General features: G+C 38.0%; 3 protein-coding genes and 1 pseudogene across 6 annotated transcripts; 3 read left to right on the top strand and 1 right to left on the bottom strand.

Moving 5' to 3' along the window:
- Positions 1-972: 972 nt before the first annotated feature.
- LOC125219270 (ETHYLENE INSENSITIVE 3-like 1 protein pseudogene) lies at positions 973-5588 on the top strand (annotated as a pseudogene). 3 transcript variants are annotated; one of them, XR_016129085.1, is made up of 3 exons: positions 973-1152; positions 1327-1502; positions 1933-5588. The product of XR_016129085.1 is annotated as an ETHYLENE INSENSITIVE 3-like 1 protein pseudogene, transcript variant X2 (transcript). The 3 variants fall into 3 exon arrangements; XR_016129087.1 differs by lacking the exon at positions 1327-1502 and having other exon boundaries at positions 973-1147; XR_016129083.1 differs by lacking the exon at positions 1327-1502 and having other exon boundaries at positions 974-1152.
- A 244-nt stretch (positions 5589-5832) lies between these two features.
- On the top strand, positions 5833-10228 carry LOC125219105 (uncharacterized). Its single transcript, XM_048120981.2, has 7 exons — positions 5833-7434; positions 7661-7901; positions 8415-8817; positions 9081-9165; positions 9252-9338; positions 9436-9681; positions 9764-10228. Exons 2-7 carry the CDS (start codon positions 7735-7737, stop codon positions 9835-9837), a joined length of 1062 nt encoding a protein of 353 aa, XP_047976938.1. The 5' UTR covers positions 5833-7434; positions 7661-7734; the 3' UTR covers positions 9838-10228.
- A 637-nt stretch (positions 10229-10865) lies between these two features.
- LOC125221310 (uncharacterized) lies at positions 10866-13396 on the bottom strand. Its single transcript, XM_048123431.1, has 3 exons — positions 13246-13396; positions 12044-12371; positions 10866-11070 (listed from the first exon to the last, which is right to left on the bottom strand). The coding sequence occupies exons 1-3, from the start codon at positions 13394-13396 to the stop codon at positions 10866-10868; spliced, it is 684 nt and encodes a 227-aa protein (XP_047979388.1).
- A 5338-nt stretch (positions 13397-18734) lies between these two features.
- LOC125221967 (serrate RNA effector molecule-like) lies at positions 18735-26186 on the top strand. Its single transcript, XM_048124325.2, has 12 exons — positions 18735-19290; positions 19834-19949; positions 22374-22431; positions 23383-23457; positions 23605-23679; positions 23753-23800; positions 23929-23997; positions 24093-24887; positions 24958-25003; positions 25089-25360; positions 25472-25636; positions 25854-26186. Exons 1-12 carry the CDS (start codon positions 18836-18838, stop codon positions 25912-25914), a joined length of 2235 nt encoding a protein of 744 aa, XP_047980282.1. The 5' UTR covers positions 18735-18835; the 3' UTR covers positions 25915-26186.
- The last annotated feature ends 581 nt before the right edge of the window (positions 26187-26767 follow it).

The raw sequence follows: 26767 nt of genomic DNA, 5'->3' as shown, positions 1-26767 counted from the left end.
AAAATTGAAATGAAAAATTGATAATAGATAGGGCTCCACCATTGCAGAAAGATACGGTATGCTGACGTGGCAACCACTAAAGCTCTCACTAGGGCATACACTAAGGCATTCATTGTAGATGCTTTTAGATCTTGATCTAGTGGTCGGAATTGACGTAATACAAGCGGACTATACCATATAAATATTTGTTTTATAGGGGTAAAATGAACAAATCATGAATAATTAGTTCACTTATTTTTTTTTGGACGTCTAAAGCTAAATGAGTTATTCTTTTTATTTTATTACCATTCCTACTTTGTTACTTTTTGTTTATTTAGTTTAATCTTTCTAATGTCCTAAACATAATTTTTTTAAATTTTATGACGAGAATAAATGTCCCGATCAATTTGAGATGAAGGAAATAATATTACTTTATCATACTACTTAATAGTTTTAACTACTCTATATGTTTGTAATTATGTTATACTCTATTCGTTTTTTAAAAATAAATTTTTTGAAAATAACATAAATTTTAATATAATATTAATAAAATAAGAGATAAAATGAATAAGGTAAAAATCGAACGAAAAAATTATGAAATTATTAGTAGATTGTAGGGTTCATTCTATGCAAAAATGTACTCCCTCCGTCCACGAATAAAAGTCTCGTTTTTCTATTTTGTCTGTCCACGAATAAGAGTCCCGTTTTTCTATTTTTGTCTGTTTACGAATAAGAGTTGGTTCATAATTACCATTAATGGTAAAAAGACCCTATATTCCACTCACATATCATATAAAATTAATATATACAAATAGAATCCTTATTCCACTAACTTTACTAACTTTCTTCCATCCACTTTTCTTAATATTTCTTAACACCTATGGTTCTACATGAGACTCTTAATGTTAATGTGTATGGAGGGAGTAAGAGTTTCTAACTTTTAAACGGACAACCACAACAAAAACATCGCATGTGAATCAATTTAAACCCAACTTTTGTATACTCAGTGCTGCATTTATTTACATGCCGACTATCGTCAACTTCCTACAGTTCTCTTTGCCATCACTTCATCTCCATCTCTGTCTCCTCTTTTTCTATATAGGTCAATAGTTTTTGCGCCAAGAAGAGGGTTTGTTTTCCTTTCATTCTCTGAGCTACAAAGAAAAGAGTAAAGTAATCCTCTGCTTATTCTACTTCGTTTGTTCTTGCTGCTCTCAGTTTCATTTCTTGCTCGCGTCTTGCAGTTTTTCCTTCCTTTTTGGGCTAAAGTTGAAGGCTTTGAAGTTTGATCCATTTTCTGTCTAAAATTTATTTCTTTTTCCTATGTTTAACAACGTGTGGATTTAGGGGTTTCAGGGGTTACGTGATGAGTTTTTCTTCTTCAGTTTGGTACTGCTCAACTATCAACGCTTCAATTACAAAACGGAGATAATCTCGTATTTTTTTCAATTATATAAATTTTGGGTTTCTGTTTCACCTCCTCTTTGTGAACAACATATGGATCCGAATTTTCGGAGGAAATGGTATGGCAATTTGTATATCACAATTTTTTAGCTGATTAAAATTTCACAGCTTTTACCAGTATGGATTTTACATGCGTCAATTTGATTTTAGTTTTCATTTTTTTACATTTCTTCTGCAATTACTGCGTTCTAGTTTAGATTTACCTAGATTGTGTTACTTTTTCGTAAATCTGTTAGATCCGAGATTTTGCTTTTAAACTGAAAGCTCACTTTTTTTTACTTCTTTTTCACCTTTTCGGTTAAAGTTCATGTGATTGCTCTGATATGTTAAATTTGAGGAGTTAGCTTCAATAATATTCTAAATTTATGTAAAAGTATAAATTTTAGTAATTAATTAACCAGTCTTTGTTTGTCCATGTGTGAATGTGATCTGTATAAATTTTAGCAGCCTTTGTAACTTTCTTGATGTTCCTAATTTGTTTGTATGCAGGTAGGAACACTTTTTTAGTGATTCCATTTTAACACCTTTAAAGCTTGAAGTTGGTATAGAGTTCATAATCTGTGGTTTTGGCTTGATTTGAGGGGTCTGAAACGATGATGATGTTTGAAGACATGGGGTTTTGTGGTGACATTGATTTCTTTCAGTCCCTTCCTGTAAAGGGGGCAGATATGTGTTCTACTCAGCCTGCTGAGGCTGAGGCTGAGGCTGAGGCTGAAGTTGAGGTGGAGCCGGTGGTGGAGGATGAGGACTACACCGATGAGGAGATCGATGTGGATGAACTGGAGAAGAGAATGTGGAGGGATAAGATACGGTTGAAACGGCTCAAAGAGATGAGCAAGGGCAAAGAAGTCGTTGACTGTGTGAAGCAACGACACTCACAGGAGCAGGCGAGGAGGAAGAAGATGTCGAGGGCTCAGGATGGGATCTTGAAGTACATGTTGAAGATGATGGAAGTGTGCAATGCTCAAGGCTTCGTCTACGGGATCATACCAGAGAAGGGCAAGCCCGTGAGCGGGGCATCTGACAATCTGAGGGAGTGGTGGAAGGAGAAGGTGAGGTTTGATCGCAACGGGCCAGCTGCGGTAGCTAAGTACGAATCTGATAACATGATCCCGGGCAAGAAAGAGGTGTGCAGCCCTATTGGTCCGACCCCTCACACGTTGCAGGAGCTTCAGGACACCACCCTCGGCTCTCTCCTATCGGCTCTGATGCAGCACTGCGACCCTCCCCAGAGGCGATTCCCATTGGAGAAGGGGGTCTCGCCTCCATGGTGGCAGACTGGGAAGGAGGAGTGGTGGCATCAATTAGGTCTACAGAGGGAACAGGTCGGTCCTCCGCCTTACAAGAAGCCTCACGACTTGAAGAAGGCGTTCAAGGTTGGCGTCCTGACTGCGGTCATCAAGCACATGTCTCCCAACATTGCTAAGATCCGGAAGCTTGTGAGGCAGTCCAAGTGTTTGCAGGACAAAATGACGGCCAAGGAGAGTGCGACCTGGCTGGCCATCATTAACCAGGAGGAAGCCATTGCTAGACAGCTCTACCCCGACCGCTGCCTGCCCCCGTCCTCCTCCGAGGGCAGCGGATTGTTCCCCTTCAACGAGTACGACGTGGAAGTGGCCGAGTCGTCTAACTTTGACGTGCAAGAGCAGAAACCTAACCCGCACGCTCTGTTTCATCCCAGGAAGGACGAAACCATCATCAACTTAGACATATCCAAGAAGCGAAAATTGAGCAACGAGGCAACTGGCACGACGATGGTGATGGATCGACCACCGTGCGAGCCTCCTCAATGCCTGCTCAACGACGGATTTCGTGATCGAGACAGCACCCAACGGTCTTGCCCTTTCAAGCAGCAATGTGAGTTTGGGGCTTCGAGCTTCCATAACGACAGCAACAATCATATGAAGCAGCCAGTCGCGTATCCAGACTCTTTCAATTTGTCGGGGGCCGGGGTTCCAGAAGATGGGCAGAGAATGATCAACGAGCTGATGTCGTTCTATGAAAGTAATGTGAATGCAGGCAATAATAACAAGGAGTTGCAGAGTGTGAACATGGGGGATGGTGGTGAGTCATTCCGGTCGGCTGACAGTTTCCCGATGATGTTTAGCTCGCCGTTGGACTTGGGCGAGGGGTTTCGGAGGCCGAAGCAAGATGTGTGGTACTACTAAGTAAGGATGCGGTTGCGGCCACAGTAAAATAAATGGCTTAGAGCACTCCCAATGGGGGGTGGCGAAAATCCGGCGAAAAATCGCCGAATATCGCCGGATTATCGCCGGCCGTTGTGGTGAAATCGGCGATAATTCGGCGATAATCTTACCGTTATTTTGCCAAGCGGCGTTTTTTCGCCGGATTATCGCCGAGCGATCGCCGGCCACTGTGGGCGACGCTCGGCGATAAATCGGCGATATTTAAATTTTTTTTTTTTTCGGCCCAACGGCTATTTTTACATCCCACCCCTATAAATATTTCCTCCACTTCCTCCATTCATCACCCACAATCTTCATTCTCTCCATTTTCAATCTCTTCTCCCAATCTTCAATCTTCATCAATCTTCCAAAAATTATGAGCTTTTGGAAGAAAAATTCCCGCTCGGGTAAGGGTAAGGGTAAGGGGAAAGAGTCGAGTTCACAAATTCCCAACACGAATGAAGCAAACAAGCAGTGGATGCACTCGTTGTTGGCGATGGGTTCTCCTCCCGGCCAACTTCCATACGCGGGTCCGTCTCCTTTGCAGACTCCTCCGGCGCGGAGACTTTCTCCGTACTTCAACTCTGCCGGCAGAATGCCCTCTCCAGCCGACGATGTGTATCGGCCCCAGTTCGACACCCCCGGATCAACCCCAGGCGACCAAGAATCTCAGGCCGCGACACTGAGCGCGGAGGACTTCGAGGTGGAAGAAACGCCCACCGAGCCGCCTTCTAGGAGCGGGAGGGGGAAGGCGCCGGCGTCGTCGGCTGCGACTGATACGGGTTCCGATGAGAGGCCGAAGCGGGTAAGGGACTACTTACACTCTGCAAGAGTCCGAGCTGATAGCCACCTGCTGGGCGGACACGTCACAGAACGCGGAGCGCAGCAACTACCAGACTGAGATCATATTCTGGGAGCGGGTTGCCGCGAAGTACAGGAGCCACAAGACTGCCTCAATGAAGGACCATGGTAGCGAGGCGATCCGTCGGCATTGGGAGCGCCTCATGAGGGACTGCGGCCACTTCAACGGTATTTATTCTAACTTGTTGGCGAACATGCCCAGTGGCCAGAACGAGCATATGGTCCGAGATGAGGCCATGCAAAGGTATTGTGGCCAGTACTTGTCGAAGGGGTTCAAGTATTGGAACATCTACGATAAGCTGAAGGATCTCCCCAAATTCCGGACGGGGATGCACGTCGCGCTGCACGGGAAATCGGTGCGCTCGCGACTTAGCGTTTCGGAGAGCGAGGGGAGCGCGACCCACATCGACTTGAGTGGGGATGGTCCGCACGAGCGCCCGGAGGGAGCGAAGAAGGCGAAGGGGAGGCGGAAGGGGAAGGGCACAACGTCGGAAGTCGAGTCGGAACCCCACATCGACTTAGAAAAAGCCACTTATTCGAGCAATGTCGCCAATCTGACGCAGATGTACACGCTGTACTTCACCGGCGGCGGGACCCCTGAAGAAAAGGCGGCCCTCTGGAAATGCATCCAAAGCCTGCAGATTACGATGGGCCTCGATCCCCACAGTGGCCGGCGATCGCTCGGCGATAATCCGGCGAAAAAACGCCGCTTGGCAAAATAACGGTAAGATTATCGCTGAATTATCGCCGATTTCACCACAACGGCCGGCGATAATCCGGCGATGTTCGGCGATTTTTCGCCGGATTTTCGCCACCCCCATTGGGAGTGCTCTTACGTAGATATGAATATGCATTTTGTAGTTATAATTTTGTGATGTAGGTTTAATTGTTTTATTGCTTTTTTTTCTATGTTAATGTGGTAGGTGTTGATGGTACAACCTTAACTATGTTGTGTTTTTATTATGTTGTTTAGAAGTTGACGTATGAGATAAGGTGGGTGTATTTTGTTGACTAGTTTGTCCTCATCCATTGAGTGATCGAGAATTACTTGAATCCAAGAAAGGTGATGATTTAGTAGGTAGGTGTTTTTTTGTTTGATATGGAACTCGTCACTCCTATTCTCCTAAGCACGAGATATAAACCTGTTGGATGGCATTGAATCTGAACCATGAGAGATTATTTTTTACTAGATATTTTAAATAACCGGAAGAGTTGGATCACTGATTGATTCCACAAAAACTAGTTTCCATTTATTGCAACTATTTCTTGCCATAAATTAACATATGCTGTTTTTGATCCATGCATGTATCTTGTCACTCTCACTCACAACTATGTCCAAAATTTCTTTAATTAAACACATGACTTATCTCAATCTGTGCGATTGTATTATAAATATCAAGTGACTATTTGGTTTGTTTGACCTGATATGATAAATTAAAAGAGTGTAGATTTTATAATTATATTTGAAGCTTATGAGATTTTTTTTCTCAACCACGTATGGAACAAAACTAGGATCTTTTATTACATAAGGGGTGGGAAATTGTACTACTTTGTGCACTATTAAGCTATTAAGTATTAACACTTTAACAGCATCAACAGACTACAATCTCTTATTTTGTCATTCTCATAATATTAGTAGTATCATATTAGGTTCTTATTTCGCCACTTTCCAAACACTATCCATGCATTTAATAAGTATCCTAACTAAATTGATATCAAATAATTTTATAATATAAAATTCCACTACAATTGTAATATGGCATAATTTAAATTATAAAATTATACAGTACAATTAAAATTCCAAAATTATATCATCGAAATTATAAAAAAAAACTAAAATTGAAAAACTTACATACTACTAAAAAACTAATCCATTACTAACACCGGCTTGAGATTTTGAAGAAGTGTGTTGTGATTCTCCAATTGTTCTATCTTCATTCTCGATGTGTATGTACATCTGGCTTGACTTTTTAATACATATTCAACAACTACGTATCGTTTTCAAGTGTCTCCAAGAATATACTAACATCTTGTGAAGCGACATTGCTTGTGGTGACGTCTTCCTCTTTCCCTCACTTCGCCACCTTTTGTCCAATCAAATGACTCATACTCGCATCCATGCCATCACTCCTAGTGAGTCCTAGACACGTTGTCGGTCAAATTGGACTCACTGCGGGTGGAGAAGTGGCCCGCCACCACAATGTGCTTCGTTTTATCAGATCCAACCATTCCACTGCTTAGCCATTTTTTGAAGTGGCCAATCTCTTCCCATTCTCGAACTTATTTGAAAATCTTTGTATTATCGTATTGATATGTGTCCATTGTCTCTTTCAAAATATTCTATGTACTTGAGTCGCTCCTTACTTGCGACTCCATGTTGTTGTACAAGGCGCAACACTTTTCTAATAATGAGTTAACTTGATCAAAATGGCCTAGAGCATACGAGCTTCGCAAGTACCGGTGCCTTGAGGGAATATCATGTTGTATCTCTCGATTATTAATTAAGTAAAAACAGTTTAACTGTCAATTTTCGATGTCTTCATCAAACCAACGAAAAATGGACTAAATCGAATTGCTATAATTTACATATGAATTCTACTTAATTTTTATGACTGATAATATTTATAATTTCAGTCATGATTGGTTGTCTTTTTAGTTGTTTTATCTCCCTACAGAAGATTTAAATATATTATGTCAAAAATTCATTTTGTAAAGAACAATTAATTAACAACTCATTTTCGATAAAATAGTTAGTTACTACAAAAAAAATAATGCAAATCTCATTATACACGACATTCGTCATCTACTTATTCAGTTTATAGAAGCGTATTAAAGAATATGTATGAAATCTCTTGGGTGATCCTCTTCGAGTCTCAGGCTCTCAGCTGATGAAGCCCAATTCACCGAATTCGCACGCTAGGGTTTGAAAGAGCAACAATTTTAGGTGATCCGACCCTTTTTCTCTTCTCAATCTGACACAGTTTTATCTCACTGCTTATTCACGATAATGATCATCCCTTACTCGATTTTATTGTAATTTTTCGCCGGCTAAATCGGGAAAAGCGCATCCCTATGTTGGCTGTTGGGTTTAAAATCTTCACCGGTTATTTGCAAGCAAAGAATAATCATCATTGGTAGCTAAGTAGTATTATAACCCTTTTATGATTTAGGAAATTGATAATTGGATTTGAGGGAAAACCATTTCAGCCGAGCTGAATTTTTGACCGTTAAGTAGCTCCAAGTAATGGCGACCAGGGCATTGCTTGATGCGCTGACGAAAAATCCAAACTTTGGGAACCAAACGTTTAGCTCCAGAGGCCTATTCTCCGGCAGCTATGTGGGCGTTTCCTCCTCCGCCGCCGCCACTTCTTTCGCTATTGCAACTCCTTTTGCATATCGAGCTTTGTTTGGGTAAGCTGAGTTTGTATTGCGCCTTGACAACTGCAGTAAGTCTAAGGACTATACTATTGAAGTTGGTGGATGATTATCGTCTTTGCTTTAATTTATTACAACCCAGCAGCAATGATATGGGGGAAAGTTATTGATTTTTATCCAAGCTTAAGTGGAAGTAAAAGCTTGATCATTTATTTGCATATCTTGCTTGGAAGTTATAGTACAAAATTAGTGATTTATATAGTAGAAAATCAACATTGCTTCTGTTGTACTTGTATCTTTTGGAGGAGCTTAATGTTCGGGATTAGCCTAGATAGATCAGAACGGTATAGTATAGACCGGGCTAGTGTTTTCAAGGATGATTTCTGTGTGAGGGTTTCATACTAAGCAAAGTTTATATAGTATTTGCATGTCTTATGAAATTGAAAAGCCCTGTGTCTAAACATTTATCTGTATCACGGTTACGTGGTATTACTCGTGGTTGATCTGATGGCTGGTTGATATTATTAATGTATCCATGATTTTTCTCAGGGATGGCCCTATGCAAATTGCCTACTGTGATGCTGGTGCAATCTTAGATGAAGATTTTAGTGCTGTTATGCAGAGCCGGCAAGTTGGCTCTAGCTATGTTGATGCAACTGTTGGTGACAATCATGGCAAAAGTTTTTCTACTGGGAATGCTTTGGGGAATGAACTAAGACACAGTTTCAAGCAGTATGATATCCAGCTGAAACCACTCTTCTCGGCATTTCATTGGAAAATTTTTGGCCTGACATCATTGAGGTCATTTATGTTATTCTATTTGCCTCTTTTGGAACCCCGTCCACCCACAGAAGAAGACGACGATGCAGATTTTCTAGTTGAGAATCCCGTAGAGCATCATGTAGATTTGGTTGAGCCATTTAAGAAATCAGTGATACAAATCATCCGTGAGGTAATAGTCTTTATTTGATATCAGTGTAAAGCTATAGGTCCATTATGGTGTCTTATCTCATTAATCTGTTAGTAATCTTTTTATGAAGATATTGTATGGTGTCTTTTTCCACCCATTATGCCATTACTAAATATCGATGAGAACGAATACACAAAGTCCTGATTTACACCAAATCTCAATCTTTTTGGCTTCATGGATAATATCATCAAATTGGTACTGTTCATAGGGTAAATTACCATTTTTTCTTGTTGCCTCATGTTCAGACAAGTGTGGTTACCACAAGGCGTATCCTTGAAAGACTCGCAGTTCATTATGCTTCACAACGCATAGCATGGAAACTTCTCAAGGGTATAATCTTCACTTGTTAATTTTTTTTAAATACCAATTGTTAATACGTTTTCTAAATGCCTCACTTTACATATTAACCCCCGTAGATGTTCCCAAGTCGGCAATTCGGAAGGCATCAAGGAAATTACCAACTTGTACTTTCTGTTTCTATGTTAGCAGAACCACCTTCAGAGGTCATATGATTAAACCTTAGGTTCTTGACTAGGCTTTCATTGGTTGAACCTAGTATCAATCTCTCTCGATTTTGCTAATACCTCTTCGTACTAACAGGACATCTCCTTGGAGTTTTAGCTTCGTGGGCTGTTCAAGTTGGCCTCGATATGTATGGATTTATTTATAGTATAGTTAAATCCAAGAAAGACAGTCATGAAACAACTTATACGAAAGATGAATTTAAGATCCTTGGAAAGAAGGTTTATGGTACCAGTGTCCAAAACGCTGCCTCGCTCGTTTTTGCATCTGTCGGAGCTGGCATTGGCGCTACATTAATTCGTCCCTCAACAGGGCAGTGGGTTGGTATGACACCATTACGATTTATGATGATAATTGACCATATTCATAAGTATGTACGCTTAATACTTATGATTCAATTTTGCAGGGTGTGCGCTTGGGGATTTAGGAGGCCCGATTATGATTGCTTTCTATTTCGAGAAACTTGGTTGGGTACTCTAATTGCTCATACAAACGGATAATTGCTCATACAGACTCAGATTTTGTTAAATAGCATTCTTTGTTTTAACTTAGTTGATTGTAATTGCAGAAATAATTCAGTTCATAAACAATAAAAATTGATAGAAAATAGTGTATATTTTTTTGAGTTAGGGTGGGGATTGGGATTTACTACCCTAATCTCTTTCCCTTGCTGATGGGGAGTAATGCTATACTAAGTTACAAGACTTGTAGTAGGGCAGGCATGTAGATTCATAGTTATTCAATACTCCTTTTTAAGTTATGTTTTGGTGTTGAAATTATCCACATCTCCGTATTATTGTTGTAATTACATCCAAGAATTTGATGGTTGTAATGTTTGTTCAGAGACAATTATAATGGCAATGATTATTTGGTGGAGTAGTTAATCGTGAAAAAATTTAATTTTTATTAGTTCAATGCTTATACATTCTAACCTAGATAGTCACATTGAACAAAACTATAAACAAATTTACAAATTATAAGATTTTTTTTTTTACTATTTTTGGATGGAACCAGGACTGATTTCGTATCAGGATAAAATTATAGAAAAAAACTAGTAATATGAATTCTGGAGGTCATTTTACAACCAATGTTAGACGATAAAAAAGTGATTACATGATTATGGTAATTGAAAGTCCAGTAAAGCGTAATCACTAATTACTCATATCACTAAGAAATCTTTACAACACTATCTTTTGCATCATATCTAAAGTTACAAACATACAGGTCTTATTAACATAAAATTGAAAGAAGAAGGTTACATGAAGTAAGCCACAACTCACAATATTGACCATAGTTGCACATTAAAACACGATGCAAAGATGGAATGCAGCAACACTGAGGCCGAACGATGAAGATCAAGACATCATGAACTTCAAATATAGCTAATAGATCACAGAGCTTTCCGATTGAACAAGACAAAAGTTTTACAGTTCTTACTATGTTGCATCATCAGTTGTAATCTTCATACCTTAAAACTTTAGAAACACAGAACACATCTGTTTCCATGCTTACAATGAGATTATCTTCCGATGCAAATGCTCTCTGGTTGAACCGGCGTCTCCATCATGGTCATGAAAAATAAGGGTCAGAACTCCAATGAAACATAGAACTAATCCTACAAGAAGCTTGTCATAGCGCTCGACCCAGTGGAACTTGAGCTGACTTGCACCATAGAATGAGAGGGCCACTAGAGAAGTCATTACAGTTATCGTGCTGCAATGCAACAAAATACCATGTTAAGGCTGCATGCATTTGTTTTTGAGTATTTTGGTGGATAGCAAGTATATTTGTAACTAAGATTTAGTAGCATGAATTCCGAGATCAACAAAGGTACTAGTGCAAGGTCCCATTGCACATATGCTCTTGTATCTACAACATATAATCCAGAAAGAGGCACAAACCAGTACATCCAGATGCACGGTGCATCAACCCTACTTAAGTCTCACTTGGAGATTATTAAAACCCTTATTAGAGATTGATGATCCCAAATGGATTTAATTAGGATGGACTCACATAAGTTTTTTGTCATTCACGAAAAGTACTGGAGAGGTACCTTTTTCCATCCAAACCAGAAAATTCTCCACATGCAACCTCAAATACTTCGATGGTGGGCTTTTCGCTAAAACTATCAACAACCTGGTATGATTTTTATCAGCGTGAAGCTCTTCTGACCAAGAAGAGTCGAAACTTTAACCACAAAGGTTGTGTCATAAACTATACATTGGTTAGACAGATCAAATAACTAAGTCATTTGATCTCTTTTAAGGTAAAAATTGCAGAACAAAGGAAAGAGAATCATCACACATTAGAAAGATTCATAAGCATGAACCGAAACACCTGGAGTTTTCACATTGTATTATAACTACAATCCATAAACTAATAAGTTAAGTTAATACTTCCTCCGTCCCACATAAAGTGACTCATTTTCCTTTTCAGGGCGTCTCACTTAAAGTGACACATTTCCTTAAATGGAACCACCATTACCTCTACTTTTTCTCTCTCCACTCAACCCACAAAACAACACTACATAAAATCATGTGCCGAAAAGGAAATGATAAGCTTTATGCAGGACTGAGGGAGTATATTATTTGAGAAATAATCAATTGAACAGCTTGTGGTTAACTGGTTATATAAACATTTGACAACAAAAAGGCAAAATCTAGAAACCAAACAACCTATTCCGTACCTAATTAATAGAACTATAATAGCAAGCACCATCATAGAGGATGAGTTTCCAACAGCAAGAAATACTGGAAGAGTGGTTGCACAAGGAGACAATGCAGGGACAAGAACAAGACCGGCAAAAGCCATTTTTTCCATTGGTTGATTGTGAGAATGGCTATGACCACCCTTTCCAGTTAGAAACAACGCGATGTAACCACCACCAAGAAAAATGAGTAACAAAGATGCAAGTTTATGCACAGTTTCCTCTCCGGCTATAGTGTTTGTTATGGTGATTGCAGTTATGCCAAGCAGTGAAGTGGATAGCACATGCAAGACTGCCCCAAATGCAGCTGCAAACATACAAACTATTAGCGCTCACCACCATCGTAGTTACTAGAAAATGGTGCACAATAGTAGTAAAACAATTCTATAAAAAGAAACTGAGATGTAGTATGACTTAACTTTGCAAGGACCTTAAGCACGGAGATAAAATGAAAGCCAGCCAAATACTAAAAAGTAACCAATTTAAGATTACAAAGTCAGTATGTAGGTAAAGGACTGATTTTATCATCACTTTCTAAATAAATAAGAACATGAGATGTCTCTTTAGTTTACAACACAACCATTTCATTCATCAAGACAATGCAGTATTACTAAATTTCATTTCAATTAAATTTATGCAAAAACTTGTGTGAATCCACCCTAATGAAATTCTTAACTGGAGAATTTGAGGAGGGGTATATATATGTCCAACCATCCAAGAAAGTGCAAGTCCTAAATAAGGGGATTTAGATACTTGTGTTTCAGGTGCAAAGACTCACTGTTTTTCAAGGAGCATAAACGATTATATTTTTCCAAGATACAAGATCACTTGCTACATTCACATTGAAACATGGTATACTACGCAGCAGTAGTTAACAAATACAAATGAAACAAAATGTTAAAACCATATTGGCTTACTTAACAAACAACACTAAAACCGCTTCACACATAAATAGTCCACTATGCCATTTCTTAACTCTGAAAAAATTCAACTCCGACTACCCACAATTAGCCCATTTAAAGCTAAGTGCAGCAAATTATGAGATTAATTAAAGAAAGTCAGCTAAACTTTCTCACGCAATCAAAATCAAAATCAAAACTGAAAAAAATCACGAGGCTTGGCGGTAGGCGTTTTCCCCTGAGAAGACCAAACAGTGGCATAGTAATTAGTAAATGACTTACTAACGAGAAGAGTTCGAGAAAGCGTCCATTTCTGAGCGCGGCCGACAATAGAAAACGGGAGCCAGTGAGTGGGGATGAAGGAGTGCAGCAGCGAGACGGTGGCTATGCCGCCGATAGTCGACAATTCCTCCGCCGTAATTCCACCCTCCATTTACCCTGGATTGCAAAATTCAATGAACTCTGCAGGAAGATCAGATTCATGCACATAGAGAAAATGCGTTCCGATTGAACAATTAATTAAGGCTACGTTTGGTAGCTATGTTTCGCTAGATAAGAGAGTAATCTGGGTTTATTTGTGTGTTTGGTAGTTATGTTACCAATAGCCAGTGTTTTGTATTTGGCCCGCACAAAGCCCAACCAAAATCCTATGTTTTGATCATATTTGTAAATATCCAAAATCTTATGTTATTTATCATGGAAGCCTAGTTAATTTAGCAAATTACAATTATACCCGTCAAAATGTCTACCCCTACACCAAAACTGATGCAAACAATGTTCTTCTTCTTCACAAAAATAGCGATAGAGAGCTCTTCCTAAATTCTCTCAATCTGGTTCCCTCCATTTCTTCTGGCGACTCGAAAGCTTCCGGCGACTACAAGCTCCCAACGGCAGGAATTTCTGAATCAAGGTTAGGACTATTTCAACAAGCTCCCGACTACAAGCTCTTGACGGCTGAAATACCTTGAATAACCCCTCGAATCTCTTGGACTATTTCAACAAGTCACTAATTTGTCATCCTATTTCTCCAATCTGTAATTGTGTGACAAATTGAGATATATTGGACACATTGCAGCTACTGACTGCATTTTGTTTGCATATTTTTGTAAACTTTGGGCATTTTGAGTTTGTTGAAGTTGAGTACCTCTGCATGAGGTGCTTACATCCACAAGTTTTACAGGGCACAGTGCTTTGTGTGGTTCATGGGATAGATTTTTTCATGGTTGATTTTGCTTGAAAATGAATCAGAAGTTTTCATGGTTGATTTTGCTTGAAAATAAATCAGAAGTTGTGTTTCGCTTTGGCATTGATTACCTTCTAAATTCATAGTTGTTGAACTGTTTTCTGTATTGAGATCTGCTAATTATTTTCTGCACAATTTTGAAAAATGAGATCTGTTCATCGCCTTTCTGCACAATTATCATCATTAATTTTAACGAGGATAATTTTGGTAATCATAATTTTAATCATTGCTTATGACTTATACCAAACACTATAATAAGATAACTCACAATTATCTTAATCTACCAAACACCTAATATACGTAAATTAACTAATCAAAACTATGATAACTATCATAATGGTATCATGTCTAGTGGAAACATGACATAGCTACCATACTTTTAGTAGTTTTTAGACGATACCAAACAATAAAGTACATTAAATTAAATTAAATACTCCATACAGAGTCCCATTAATTTTACTAAAAGTAAAGTTTAAGAAAATAAATAGTGGAATGTGGATACTATTTTTATATATTAATTTTATAATAAAATGTGAGTGAAAAAAGTTAATAGAATGTGATGTCTATTAATATTATTTATGGAATATTCCATCTGGAACTCCTCAAATGGAACAGCTAAAAATGATAAATCGAAACTCCTAAAGTGAAATGGAAAGAATAATAAATAGTTATTTAAATCATCAAATTTATTCACCCACAATCCACAAAGTTCAAAATTAAAATATTAACGTATCAATTTTCCTTAAGTCTCACTGTCCTATTATATGTGATGTGTATTCCTTTTTAGACCATCCACTATAAGTGAAATACTTCCTTTTGGTAAATGTATTTGTTATTAGTAAATATATAGTAAGTACAAATTTAAGAGGCAACATTTTTTTGGGTCCACAAACATTGTCAAGGTATCAAATTTAACTCGTAACATTTGAAAGTATCTTATTAGAATCTAAGATTAATGAACTTCGATTTAATATTATTTGAGCTACTTTTTCAATGTTTCAAATTTTTATTTTTTTTTGCAAAAATATCTTCAAGAATCAAGACCATAAAGAGCAATTATGTCTATTTACTGTCTTATTTATTAAAATATTGAGAAAATATTTTTTTTTTCCGTGAACTTTGCCAAAATATTATTGAGTGAACTACCTAATTGGGCCCTAGACTTGTATGCTCTCACTTTTGCGGTGTCTAAACAAAATTAATATTACCAGCGGTACCCAGACTTGTAGTTATGCACGTTTGAAGGTTTTTTACACTTTTCGTCACTTTTTCTGGACATTATAACCCCCCAATGGGTGAAGGGCTAATTCGTCCACACAATATCTTTCTCTGTCTACAGCTGCCACAGCTGCCAGCCTTTTCATCTACATTTTGATTTGAGTGGATTTTTGGACAAAGTTTGAAATGATTTAATATTAGTTCATGTACAAAGAGTAAGCAGATTGAAGAAGAACCTAATTCGCCGGAAGAGATGGAAGAACCTAATCCACCGTCAGACTCCATTTCCACAAAATTTGGGCACCTATCTTTGTGATTTTAATTTCTTGGGTATGCAAAATAATGTTCTCTTTTGTTAGGTTTCAGTGCTCATTCTGTGTGTTGTTGAGATTAGAGGTGGGTAATTGATGACAAACTAAACTTATTTGATTACATTACAACACAACATACTGATTACTTTATCAAAGTAATCAGAAAGGCAAAAAGTGCAAAAAGAAAACCACCAAAAGCAAGTAAAACAATCAATCTGTCGTTGCTTCTACCTCTACCTTCTTCACTGAAATTTCCATTGCTTTGAACTTTTCCTTCGGTTGGATAGTCTCTCAAACACTCCGTCGGACCTTCTTCGGTTGGGCAGTCTCTCAAACACTCCACCGGAAGAAATTGCACCCACCAATTTTTCCTTTCTTCTCGCACACAAAGTACAACATCCCGTACGATGCTCGCCTCGAATCGGCAACTATTTTCAAACAAGCTCTTTCCCGACACCAACACTTCTCATACTGGAATCTTAGCCACCTACACCCATTTCCTTGTTCCGAACCATTAGTAGACAACGTCGACATTTCTATGGTGGCGGTCGTACAACTGCAAAATATACAAACCCAAGATGCAAATAAAAGAACAAAAGAGGGAGGAAGAGATGAAGAAGAGATGCACAAAAAAATTCAAATGTGGACGAATGATGTAGCGTACAAGTCTAGTTCCCAATCTTGGGAAGAAGAAAAGTAAGAAGATGAATGATGTCTGCGCAGGCTGGCAGCTGTAGACAGAGAAAGATTTTGTGTGGACGAATTAGTCCTTCACCCATTCGGGGGTTATAATGTCCAGAAAAAGTGACGAAAAGTGTAAAAAACCTTCAAACGTGCATAATTACAAGTCCGGGTACCGCTGGTGATATTAATTTTGTTTAGGTACCGCAAAAATGAGAGCATACAAGTGTAGGGCTCAATTAGGCAGTTCACTCAATATTATTTGTGGTTCGAGCTTCAATTCTTTCTCTAGTTCGATCCTAGGTGAGTCTTTCTCTCTTATCCTCTTTCGCTCTTCAAGACGATAATTTCACATCCTCTCTCCTTGATTCATAAAGCTCTGTTGTCAAATTAAAATCCTTAACTCTTGGTCGCAATCTTCTACTCCTTCGTTCGTGAAATATTGTCCAGTTTTGCCATTTGGTTTGTCCATGAAAAGTTGTCCACTTTGAATTTTTTTTCCTATTCTTAGTAGATGGACCCCACTTTCCACTAATTTTTCTTCACATTTCTTAAAATTCATACCGAATCAAACTTAGACAATATTTCATGGATGGATCGAGTATCTGGAAAAATCCTCAGTTCTTTAACTAGATTAGTTTTTCCGGTGAGTGGTATTTGAGTCACAACAAAGTTCAAGGAAGCATGGATGAAATTCGTAGTTGCTGTCTTTAAAAATGATGAATCTTGAGAAGAACAATCTTCATAGCTTGAATCCATATTTAATTCAAAATTTTCTAAATCTCTTTGTTTAAAATTTGAACAATAACAGATTTCACAGTGGAACCGCACGTAACATCAGAAATATCACCTTGTTAAACTCCCTTGATCTTTTGTCCAGAGCCTTTGTCCTAGCGGCAATGAGCTTAGACATTAGTGTATGAGGTGCCGAGTTCAAGCCCTCTTGACATCAGTTGTAATTTCCTCCTTCCTTATGTCCTTATGAGTTTATTTGTAATTTCCTCCTTCATATTGGAGTTAATTTAAAAAAAAAAAAAAAAAAAAAACTCCCTTGATCTCACCAGACAGATTCCATTTTTTTTCAAGGAGTTAAAACTAGGACATAAGTAAAATTTTGGCAAAGTTCGCGAATATAAAAAGGACGTCATCTTAGTATTTTAATGAAGAAGATATAGTAAATAAACTGAAATATCCGTTATGGGTTTGAGGGTATTTTCGCCCCAAATAAATTTGTAACAGTGAAAAAGTAATTCAAATGATATTAAATCTAAATTCATGGACCCAAAAAATATTTTCAAATGCTACAGACCAAAATTGATACTACTACGTTTGTCTTTTTTTCACCTTTAATGACATGTCAATTAACACTCAGATATATCAAGTAATTATTAAAAAAAAAGTTAATATAAGTAGAAAATTAATAAAAAAATAACATAATTTTCACTTTTATTAATATATTTTTGATGTACATATATTCATAATAATAGAATGACATTATTCAAAATAGTATTGGCATAAAGAATGTAATAAAATAGCTTTACTAATTTTAATGAATAACTAAATCTTTGTATTCACGTCAACTAATAAAATAGAATAGTTCGAAATAGGGGAGCACTAGGGTGCCTCCTTATTTAGAGTCACAACGTACATCCAATCTGGTGCTGTCATGTGGCACAAAACATGCAATATTTTAAACACAAAAATACAATCTAGTTGTATATGCATTTCTGCAGATTGTATTTTAATTGTAGGTAAATTGCATTTTATAATGTTGAGTTTTGCATTTTCACATAATTGCATTTTTTATTGTTAAGTTTTGCATTCACATGTATAAATGAAATCCGTCTATATATAAAATGCAAATTAAACAGTCAATATCTAAAATGCAAAAGTCAACAATAAAAAATGCAATTTGCATAACAAAAATGCAATCCGTCGAAATTCATTTATAGCTTCTACAAATATATATTGTATTTTAGTATTTACAATATTGCATTTTTTTGCCACCTAACAACAACAGAATGAATGTACGCTGTAACTTTAAAATTAGTTATTAAACTATTACATTCCCATATGTTTATGTAAAAAAGTTATGCCATGGGATGAAAATGGTAAGAGTTACTTGATTAAGTAATGTCGTGAAATTATAAACAGTCAGTTGATTTAGTAGTGTCGTGAAATGATAACTAGTTATACGATGCATAGTTTTCTTTTGTCTTCAACTGTAATTTATTTTGCAGCCATTTTATACCTCAAGGTAAAGCATGAGGTTTCAAGGGCTATTAATGTAAATGTCGCAATGCATAATTAAATTTGGTATGTGAAAATCCCCAACCCAATCTTCAAATCTGGGCACCGCACTAGCAATAGTAATAGTGTTAAAGCAGCAAATTAGGGTTTCGACACTCAATCCTCGCCGATGGCCGAAGTTCTGAGCGCCACCGAGGATGATATCGACCTCCGCCGAGAAACGAGTACCGACGAAAAGCCTCCCGAAGCCGCTCCCTTCGATACTACCCCGGCCGACGCATCACCGCCGCCTCCTCCGCCTCAGCCGCCGCGCCGCGCCATACGCGACCGCGACTCCCGAGATCGCCGTGATGACCGGGACTATGACCGCCCTCCGCGCCGCGAATACTATGATCGCAACCGATCGCCGCCTCCTCCCCCGCCGCGTGAGAGAGATTACCATAAGCGCGGCAGGATGAGTCCGAGCCCCCCTCCACCTCCGTATCGTGACCGACGCGGAGGAGGTCCGCATTCTCCGCCTCCTAGAAGGTCTCCGCCGTTTCCTCCCTACAAGCGGAGGAGGGACGATGGTCATGATGGCAGGAGGGGGAGTCCCAGGGGAGGATATGGGCCTGGGGATCGAAGGTGCGTTGCACATTTGGTTAATTTAGCTATGATTACTCTCCGACAGCTCAGTGTTGTTTATGTCTGCCACTATACCTATTGGTTCTATAGTAACATGGTTAGGATTTTATGGAGAACGTTGATTAGATGGCTAGGTACTTGGTTTCTCGTGTATTTATAAATTCAAGTTTCGTATTTGTATGATTATCCTTAAGGGCCTGCTTGTAAACTTCCAATAATCAGTTTAGCCAGGGATTCAGATTTTTGGTTACGATTCTACGCAGTGCAGACTATCCAATGCAACGAATAGGGGGGTTAAATATATAAATGTTCTTGAGTTTATGCATCTTGTTTAAGTTACGCCTCTAACTTCTAAGCGTGAGCACTGGATTCCTCCTTTGCATCTCTGAATACCATTACATGTTCTTTTATCTGCTAATAGGAGTATAGTAGTGTTCACATTTTACTTAGTTCCTTCTGTATGAAAATAGGTGCATTTTTTATATAGAATGATTTCATTGCGCTGCTCAACAAGGTTGTAGTGACATATGATATTTGGTTCAGGTTTGGCTATGACTATCCTGGTGGATATGATCGTGACAATGGAGGCAGACCTGGCTATCCTGATGAAAGACCACATGGTCGGTATATGGGCCGCGGAGGTGGTGGCTACCAAGGCGGTGCGTCTGTATTTTTCACTGTTAATGATATTGGGATATGTATTCTTTATGTGATTTCTATTATCTTCATTAATCATATCAACTTTTCCATATTGAATTTTCTTACTGGATAAAATGGTGTTTCCATATTACCATTATGTATCTCTAAGTTGTCCATAATGTTAGCACTTATACTACCTTGATAATCTGTGTTGCAATTTCGCTCCCAGTACCCTGAACTTTTGATGCTAGATTGTGCCAACCCATCCCCAGAATATCAAAAATTAAATTAAATATTATAGTGAAAATGATTTTATTGTCTTCTAGTTTAGTCCATCATTGGTGGCTGGAAGTAAAGAACAATCTGGAGATAGTGTAATATAATAAATGGATCTTGTTGGAAACCTTTTTCTCAAGCCTCCGATGTATCTCATGAGCTATGATAGAAGCTGAAATAGATGAATTTGGAACAATGGTATTAAAGAATGAATTTGCAGTGATAGAACCAAGAAAAGTTGAAGACAATAAGAATCACAGTACATATTATAACAATGTTAGAACATATTCATTTAAGATAGAATTGCTTTAGAGTATGAAATGTGATCTGGAAATGCAATAGTTACTATATAATTCAAAAAAATAGTTAATGGGGGCCCATTGCCTCCGTAATTTGGGAGGGGGGTTGTTGGTGGTAAAGTCTCTTTAGGTGCCACTTGGAGAAATGCAATAATATTTGGTGATCTAAAGATGGTAATGGTGTATGCTTGTTGCTTATTGCTGAGAGGAGTCAATGAGACCATCCTCATTAGCCATAAAGTGAGAGATTTTTGGCCTTAGTACTCTCTCTGTAGTCATACATGAGCTCATGAAGGAGCTTGCTTGTGCTTTGAAAGTTGCGATGCATCTAGTGAACTGTCACTTTCAATATAGTACAATTTAAGTTTATTGATGCGATAATAGTAGCTGATTAAGTTTAATCCTGTGACCTATTTTTATTCATCAACATACTTATAGTTAAGACTCATCTTTTTTGCATCTATCTCCTGTCTTTCTAGTTTCTAGATTAGGAGATACTGGTTAAGTTGTTTACCTGCATGATTATTTGTATATCGGTGTAGATGTTTCTGATTAAATTACTGACAGATGATGCAGAAATGTTGAGAAATAGTAGAAGCTTTCTTAGTACTAAAACCTCAGTTATTACAATTAGCTGCTTCCTGCTGAAAATATAGAACAGAAAGGACAGAGTTCAACTTGCACTATGATTAAATTCTCCATTCCAATATTGATGTTCAGTCACTTTAGACTTTGACTTTGCTGCTGTAGAAATTCAGCTTTGCAGCCAAGGTTCAATTTTTCGCCTTCCAAAGGGCAGGAAAATAATGGACTCCAAAATTATAATTTTTACTTTTACAATTCAATTGCAGTGCATGGGTTTTCTCAATATTTTTTTCACTTGTTTGGTGGTTTTGGTATGCAAATGATTAATCTTATTTGATTTTTTTGAAATAAGATAACTTTGTTCCAAGTGAGCCCTGGATCGGGAATTTAAATAGAAAACACAGAATGTACGATTAATCCTAGTCGCTCTCCACAAAATCAGTGTTTTTATTCTCATTAAAAAATGCAATACTTCTCTTACCTCGCAACCTTTTCATTTCCCCGTTTGATGCAATATTTCAGTGACCTCATTCAACTTGCAAGTTGAGAGAATACTCAGAAATTTAAGATTGACTTGAATTTAGGAATTTGCAATTCCAAGGGATTTCAAATGAATTTAAAATCTCTTGTTTTGGTTAGTGTGTGGATTTCTGTACAGAATTTCAAACCCTGCAATTTATTGAATGGCAACGTTTAACAAATTGTTTTAAATTTTTTCAATCACCATGGTTATACTATTAATACATAAAGTAAGAAACATTGTAGCTAATTTGTATGTAATATACGATACTATATGATTGTAAATTCAGAAAATATGTCTAATATATTAGTGTGAAATGTGTGTGCAATGTGGGTTGCATATGGGTTTGTGCACGTGTTTGTTTGCATGTTGAGCATAGTATATAGTACTATGTGGTGTGCTAGTGTAATGTGTGATATGTGCTGTGTTCTGTGTTTGATTATCTTGTAGTGCGTGGGTGAATTTATGACCTCGGTTTGTGAGAGAACAACAAATTTAGACAAAATTAACTAAATAATCACAATGGGTTGCTTTTTTTGGTCGAACCAGATTAGTGGATTTTAACTATGTATTTGAAGTATACTCTCCCAATCCACCCTTAATTCCCTAATCCGAATGCAATCTTAGATATTTCACTCATGCATTCATACTTTGCTGAATATATACACCGTGGGCTTCCTAGGATGTCATTTGGGTGTGTTCCCTAGCTTTAAATTTCTATGTTACTTGCCCTATGTTTTTCATTTTGATCTTCTTTTATGTAGATTGGGATTCCGGGCGTGGTGCTTTTGCTGATACATTTGGTGCTGTTGGAACCCAGAGGTAAAAAGCAAGCAATTTACTGTATTCTGACTATTGTACTAAATTCAGCCTTTCATAAAGTGTGTTGCGTATGCTTTGTTTTGATGCAATCACATGCAATTATAGTAAAGTCATTTTCTTTCAGTCTTAGCCTTTTATATCCAGTTTTTTGTGAACAGTGGTTCTCCATTGAGTTCCCTAGTCCTGACAAGCTATCTGCTATTTGGTGTTGGTTGGAATGATAAAAATAGTTAACATATACATATGCATGAAATTGTAAGAAGTTTATGAATGTTACCAAACTTATAGTCCCTGTCCTTTTCTAGACTTATTATTGCTCTTCACCGTGACAAATTCGGTTGTAAGAAATTGATTCTCGACACACAATCAATATAGTCATCTCGGCTTATAATGAAGCGATGAAGCTGGTTTTTGTTTCCCAAGCCCTAGTGATTTGTTATTTATGTAGCAGGGGTTGGGGTTGTTTAGGGCCATTGAAAACTTATCTGAGTGTTCAACTGACTGTTTTCCTCGCACATGCTATGCCTGTATGATTTTGGCAGAAATTTTTTAGAACATCTGAGGTTTTATTCAGGTTTAATAGTTTTTTTTCTTCTCGTACATTCAGTTCTTATATTTTAGTTTGGTTGTGTGAGTTTCCAACTCTAGTCACACTTATCTCAATCACCTTATTCCAAACCTAAATAAGTATAAATAAGGCAAATATATGAGGTAACAGAGAGAGTTTTCAGAATACACACACACACAACTGACACCTAGAAAAGTTGAAATTAGAACCAGTACAAGTGCTAAGTCAGAAGAGAGTTGTCTTCTGTGTGCATGCTTATAATGTTTCCTACAATTGAAGTTTGCATGTTATCTATAGCTGTTCATTTCTTTAGTATTCTTTTATAATGAATAATGTTGTTTTAACACTATAGCTAAATCTATGTATTTGTGAATTTTCTACAGGGAAGGAATGATGTCTTACAAGCAGTTCATTCAGGAGCTTGAAGATGATATTTTGCCTTCTGAAGCAGAGTGCAGGTCAGCTTGTAGTTGCTCTAAAGTTTGTCAGTTTGACCTTATTAAATGGGCTCCATTTTCAAGTAAAGTGTATCTTTAAATTGTTCCTTATTTTAGTTTCTCATTCTGTTACTTTGTTTATTTTACCAAATGGCTGAGTGTGATCAGGTATCAAGAGTACCGGACAGAGTACATATCAACCCAGAAACGAACTTACTTCAATTCACATAAAGATGAAGAATGGTACAGTACTTCCTTTTCTCCTCCTTCCAAGTTATGCTAAGTTTTCCTTTAACAAGTGTGTTTATTGGTTCAGGTTGAAAGACAAATATCATCCGACGAACTTGCTCGCTGTCATAGAACGGTGAGCTTACAGGCATAAGTTTTTATTTGGGCCTCTCTTCCACTTCATGCGAGAAAAAAGCCTACCTTTATATACAACTTCCAGTTTGGTGTATATCCAAAGTTCTAAACATGCTGACCACTTTTCAGGAGGAATGAACTTGCAAAGAAGTTGGCGAAGGATTTTCAGCATGATCTGCAGGGTGGGACTCTGGATATGTAAGTTTCCCCCCTGCATAATTACTTTTGTGCTTGTGCAGTCTTTACATTTTTATAGATTTAGACAAATCTGACCTAATTTTATATGTATAAAGAGGTCCTGCTTTTAGTCCTTCCTCGTCAAACAAGGCAGAACAATCCAGTGATCCTAATTCCGAAGATGAAACAGATGGAAAAAGAAGGCGGCCCAATCGTGGTGGTGCCAAGGAATCTGAACTCTCTTCTGCCCCAAAGGCCCACCCTGTCTGTTCAGAGACTAGAAGAATTCAGATTGACATTGGACAAGCTCAAGCTCTTGTACGGAAACTTGATGCGGAAAAGGGAATTGATGAAAACATTTTATCTCGATCTGATAATGATAGAATGAGCAGAGATAAATCTCATGGAAGTTCAAGTGGTCCAGTTATCATCATAAGGGGTTTAAATACAATAAAAGGTCTAGAGGGGACTGAACTTCTGGACACTCTCCTGACTTATCTCTGGCGTATTCATGGAGTTGATTATTATGGATTGGTTGAAACAAATGAAGCCAAAGGTCTCCGGCATATTAGAGTTGAGGGGAAGGACCCCGATGCAATTGGTAATGGAAACGAGTGGGAGAAGAAATTGGATTCTCGTTGGGAAGAGAGACTAAAGAATTTCGATCCACTGGAAGTAATGACCGCAAAGGAGAAGATAGATGCTGCAGCTCTTGAAGCTTTGGATCCGCATGTCCGCAAAATTAGAGATGAAAAATATGGCTGGAAGTATGGATGCGGAGCAAAAGGTTGTACAAAGCTCTTCCATGCTGCAGAGTTTGTTCACAAACATTTGAAGTTGAAACACCCAGAAGTTGTCATGGAACAGACATCAAAAGTTCGTGAAGAGTTGTACTTCCAGAACTACATGAAGTAAGTACTTCCATTTTAATATCTATGTTGCCTATTTGCTTCAAAATCCTAAAAGTTTGTTGTCTTGCAGTGATGAAAATGCGCCTGGAGGGACGCCTGTCATGCAACCTTCTTTGGTATGTCTTATTTTTAGTTACCTGTTGGGAAATTTATGGTCTTCCAGTGTTCGGGTGCATATTATTGACACGTGCCCATCTGCAGAGGGAAAAGCAACAAAGACGAAGACCAGGTCCAGATAACAGAATGAAAGATGATAGAGGAAACCGCAGAGAACGTGATAATCGTGCAAATGGCAGTGAACACTTCGATAGATCTGAGAATCCTCAGTCTGGGGATTTTAACAATGGCGATGGTGCCACTGGGAACAACCCGGATGAACAAATGTTTGATTCTTTTGGTGGGCAAGGCATTCCTGTTACTGCTTTTTCTTCAGACATACCTCCTCCTGTGCTGATGCCTGTTCCGGGTGCTGGGTGAGTTCGGATTGTTTCCTCTCAATACTCACAGTGGACATGGTTCTTATGAGTGTTTCAGAATGTTTTGTATGCATAAGTTGTTGATTGGATGAAGTTTATTGAATGCAGTCCACTGGGTCCTTTTGTCCCTGCTCCTCCTGAGGTTGCTATGCGGATGTTACGAGACCAAGGGGGGCCTACCCCATTTGAAGGTGGCAGAAATGGGTTAGGTGGACCTTCTCCAATAATTGCTATGCCACATACACTTCGGCAGGATCCCCGGCAAATGCGAAGGTTGGTCCTTGCTAGCTGGAACGCTGGTTTTTGTCTGTTAGTCTTACAGCACATGCCCAATGATAGTGGGCAAATGAGTACTCTGAGACCTTCACTTGAATTTAGGGCATTGAACCTTACTTTATTTTGTGAGAAGTGATTTATTCGCCAATACTAGTGCAATAGTTATTATCATGGGGAATTTCAATGTAACTCACCTAGTTCAATAATTTTGCAGCTACAATGATCTGGATGCTCCAGATGATGAAGTGACAGTTATAGATTACAGGAGCTTGTGAGCAGGCAAATGCCGTTGGCTTGGCTTTGGGCTAAGCTTGAGTGTTTGACGACGTGGTGGGGAAGTATGTGGAGTTTCTGCACAAGATTCTTTTTCAAGTTGGGGATATGTTGAATAGCTTTGTGTTGTAATACAGTCTTATTATGTGGCTAGGAAGAGTTGAGCTATTTATTTTTTAAAATGAAACAGATGAGCTCTTTCGGAACAGAAATGTCTCACTCTTTAATGTAATTTTACATTTGGAGATGCCTTATTAATATTTTTATTTGCAAATGAGATCAACAATGCTTTGAGCAAGGAAAATAGCAGGTTGGAAATAATAATTGAGATTCGAACGATTGGCAGACGTTGAGAAATATTTTCAAACCACGGCTTTGTGACAAGGTCGTTTTCTTGTGGTGCAGAATCGTAGTAATTCTTGGATGTATTTATCCAATCAAAGCTACGATAGTTGATATAGTTATATAAATCATTAATATAATGTGGTTTAAAATTTTTAATGTATACTACTCCTAAATAGTACTCCCTCCGTCCCACAAAGATTGTCCCATTTTTTCATTTCCGTCCGTCCCACAAAGTTAGTCCCATTTCACTTTTATCATTTTTGGTAGTGGGTCACATATTCCACTAACTCATTCCTACTCATATTTTATTATAAAACTAATACTTTAAAAGTAGGACCCACATCCCACCAACTTTTTCAACCCACTTTTCATTACATTTTTTAAAATCCGTGCCAGGTCAAAGTGGGACTATCTTTGTGGGACGGAGGGAATAGTCGTAAATTAATAGTGATGGCACCCCTGAATTCCTAATTTAATTTTACTGAAATTGATTGCAGACTAATTTATTTG

The sequence above is a fragment of the Salvia hispanica genome, chromosome 1 (assembly GCF_029641045.1).
Source record: "Salvia hispanica isolate PSC_SH4W2 chromosome 1, Shi_PSC_v1, whole genome shotgun sequence".
Classification (NCBI taxonomy): domain Eukaryota; kingdom Viridiplantae; phylum Streptophyta; class Magnoliopsida; order Lamiales; family Lamiaceae; genus Salvia; species Salvia hispanica.
This window is presented reverse-complemented; position numbering and strand designations above follow the sequence as displayed.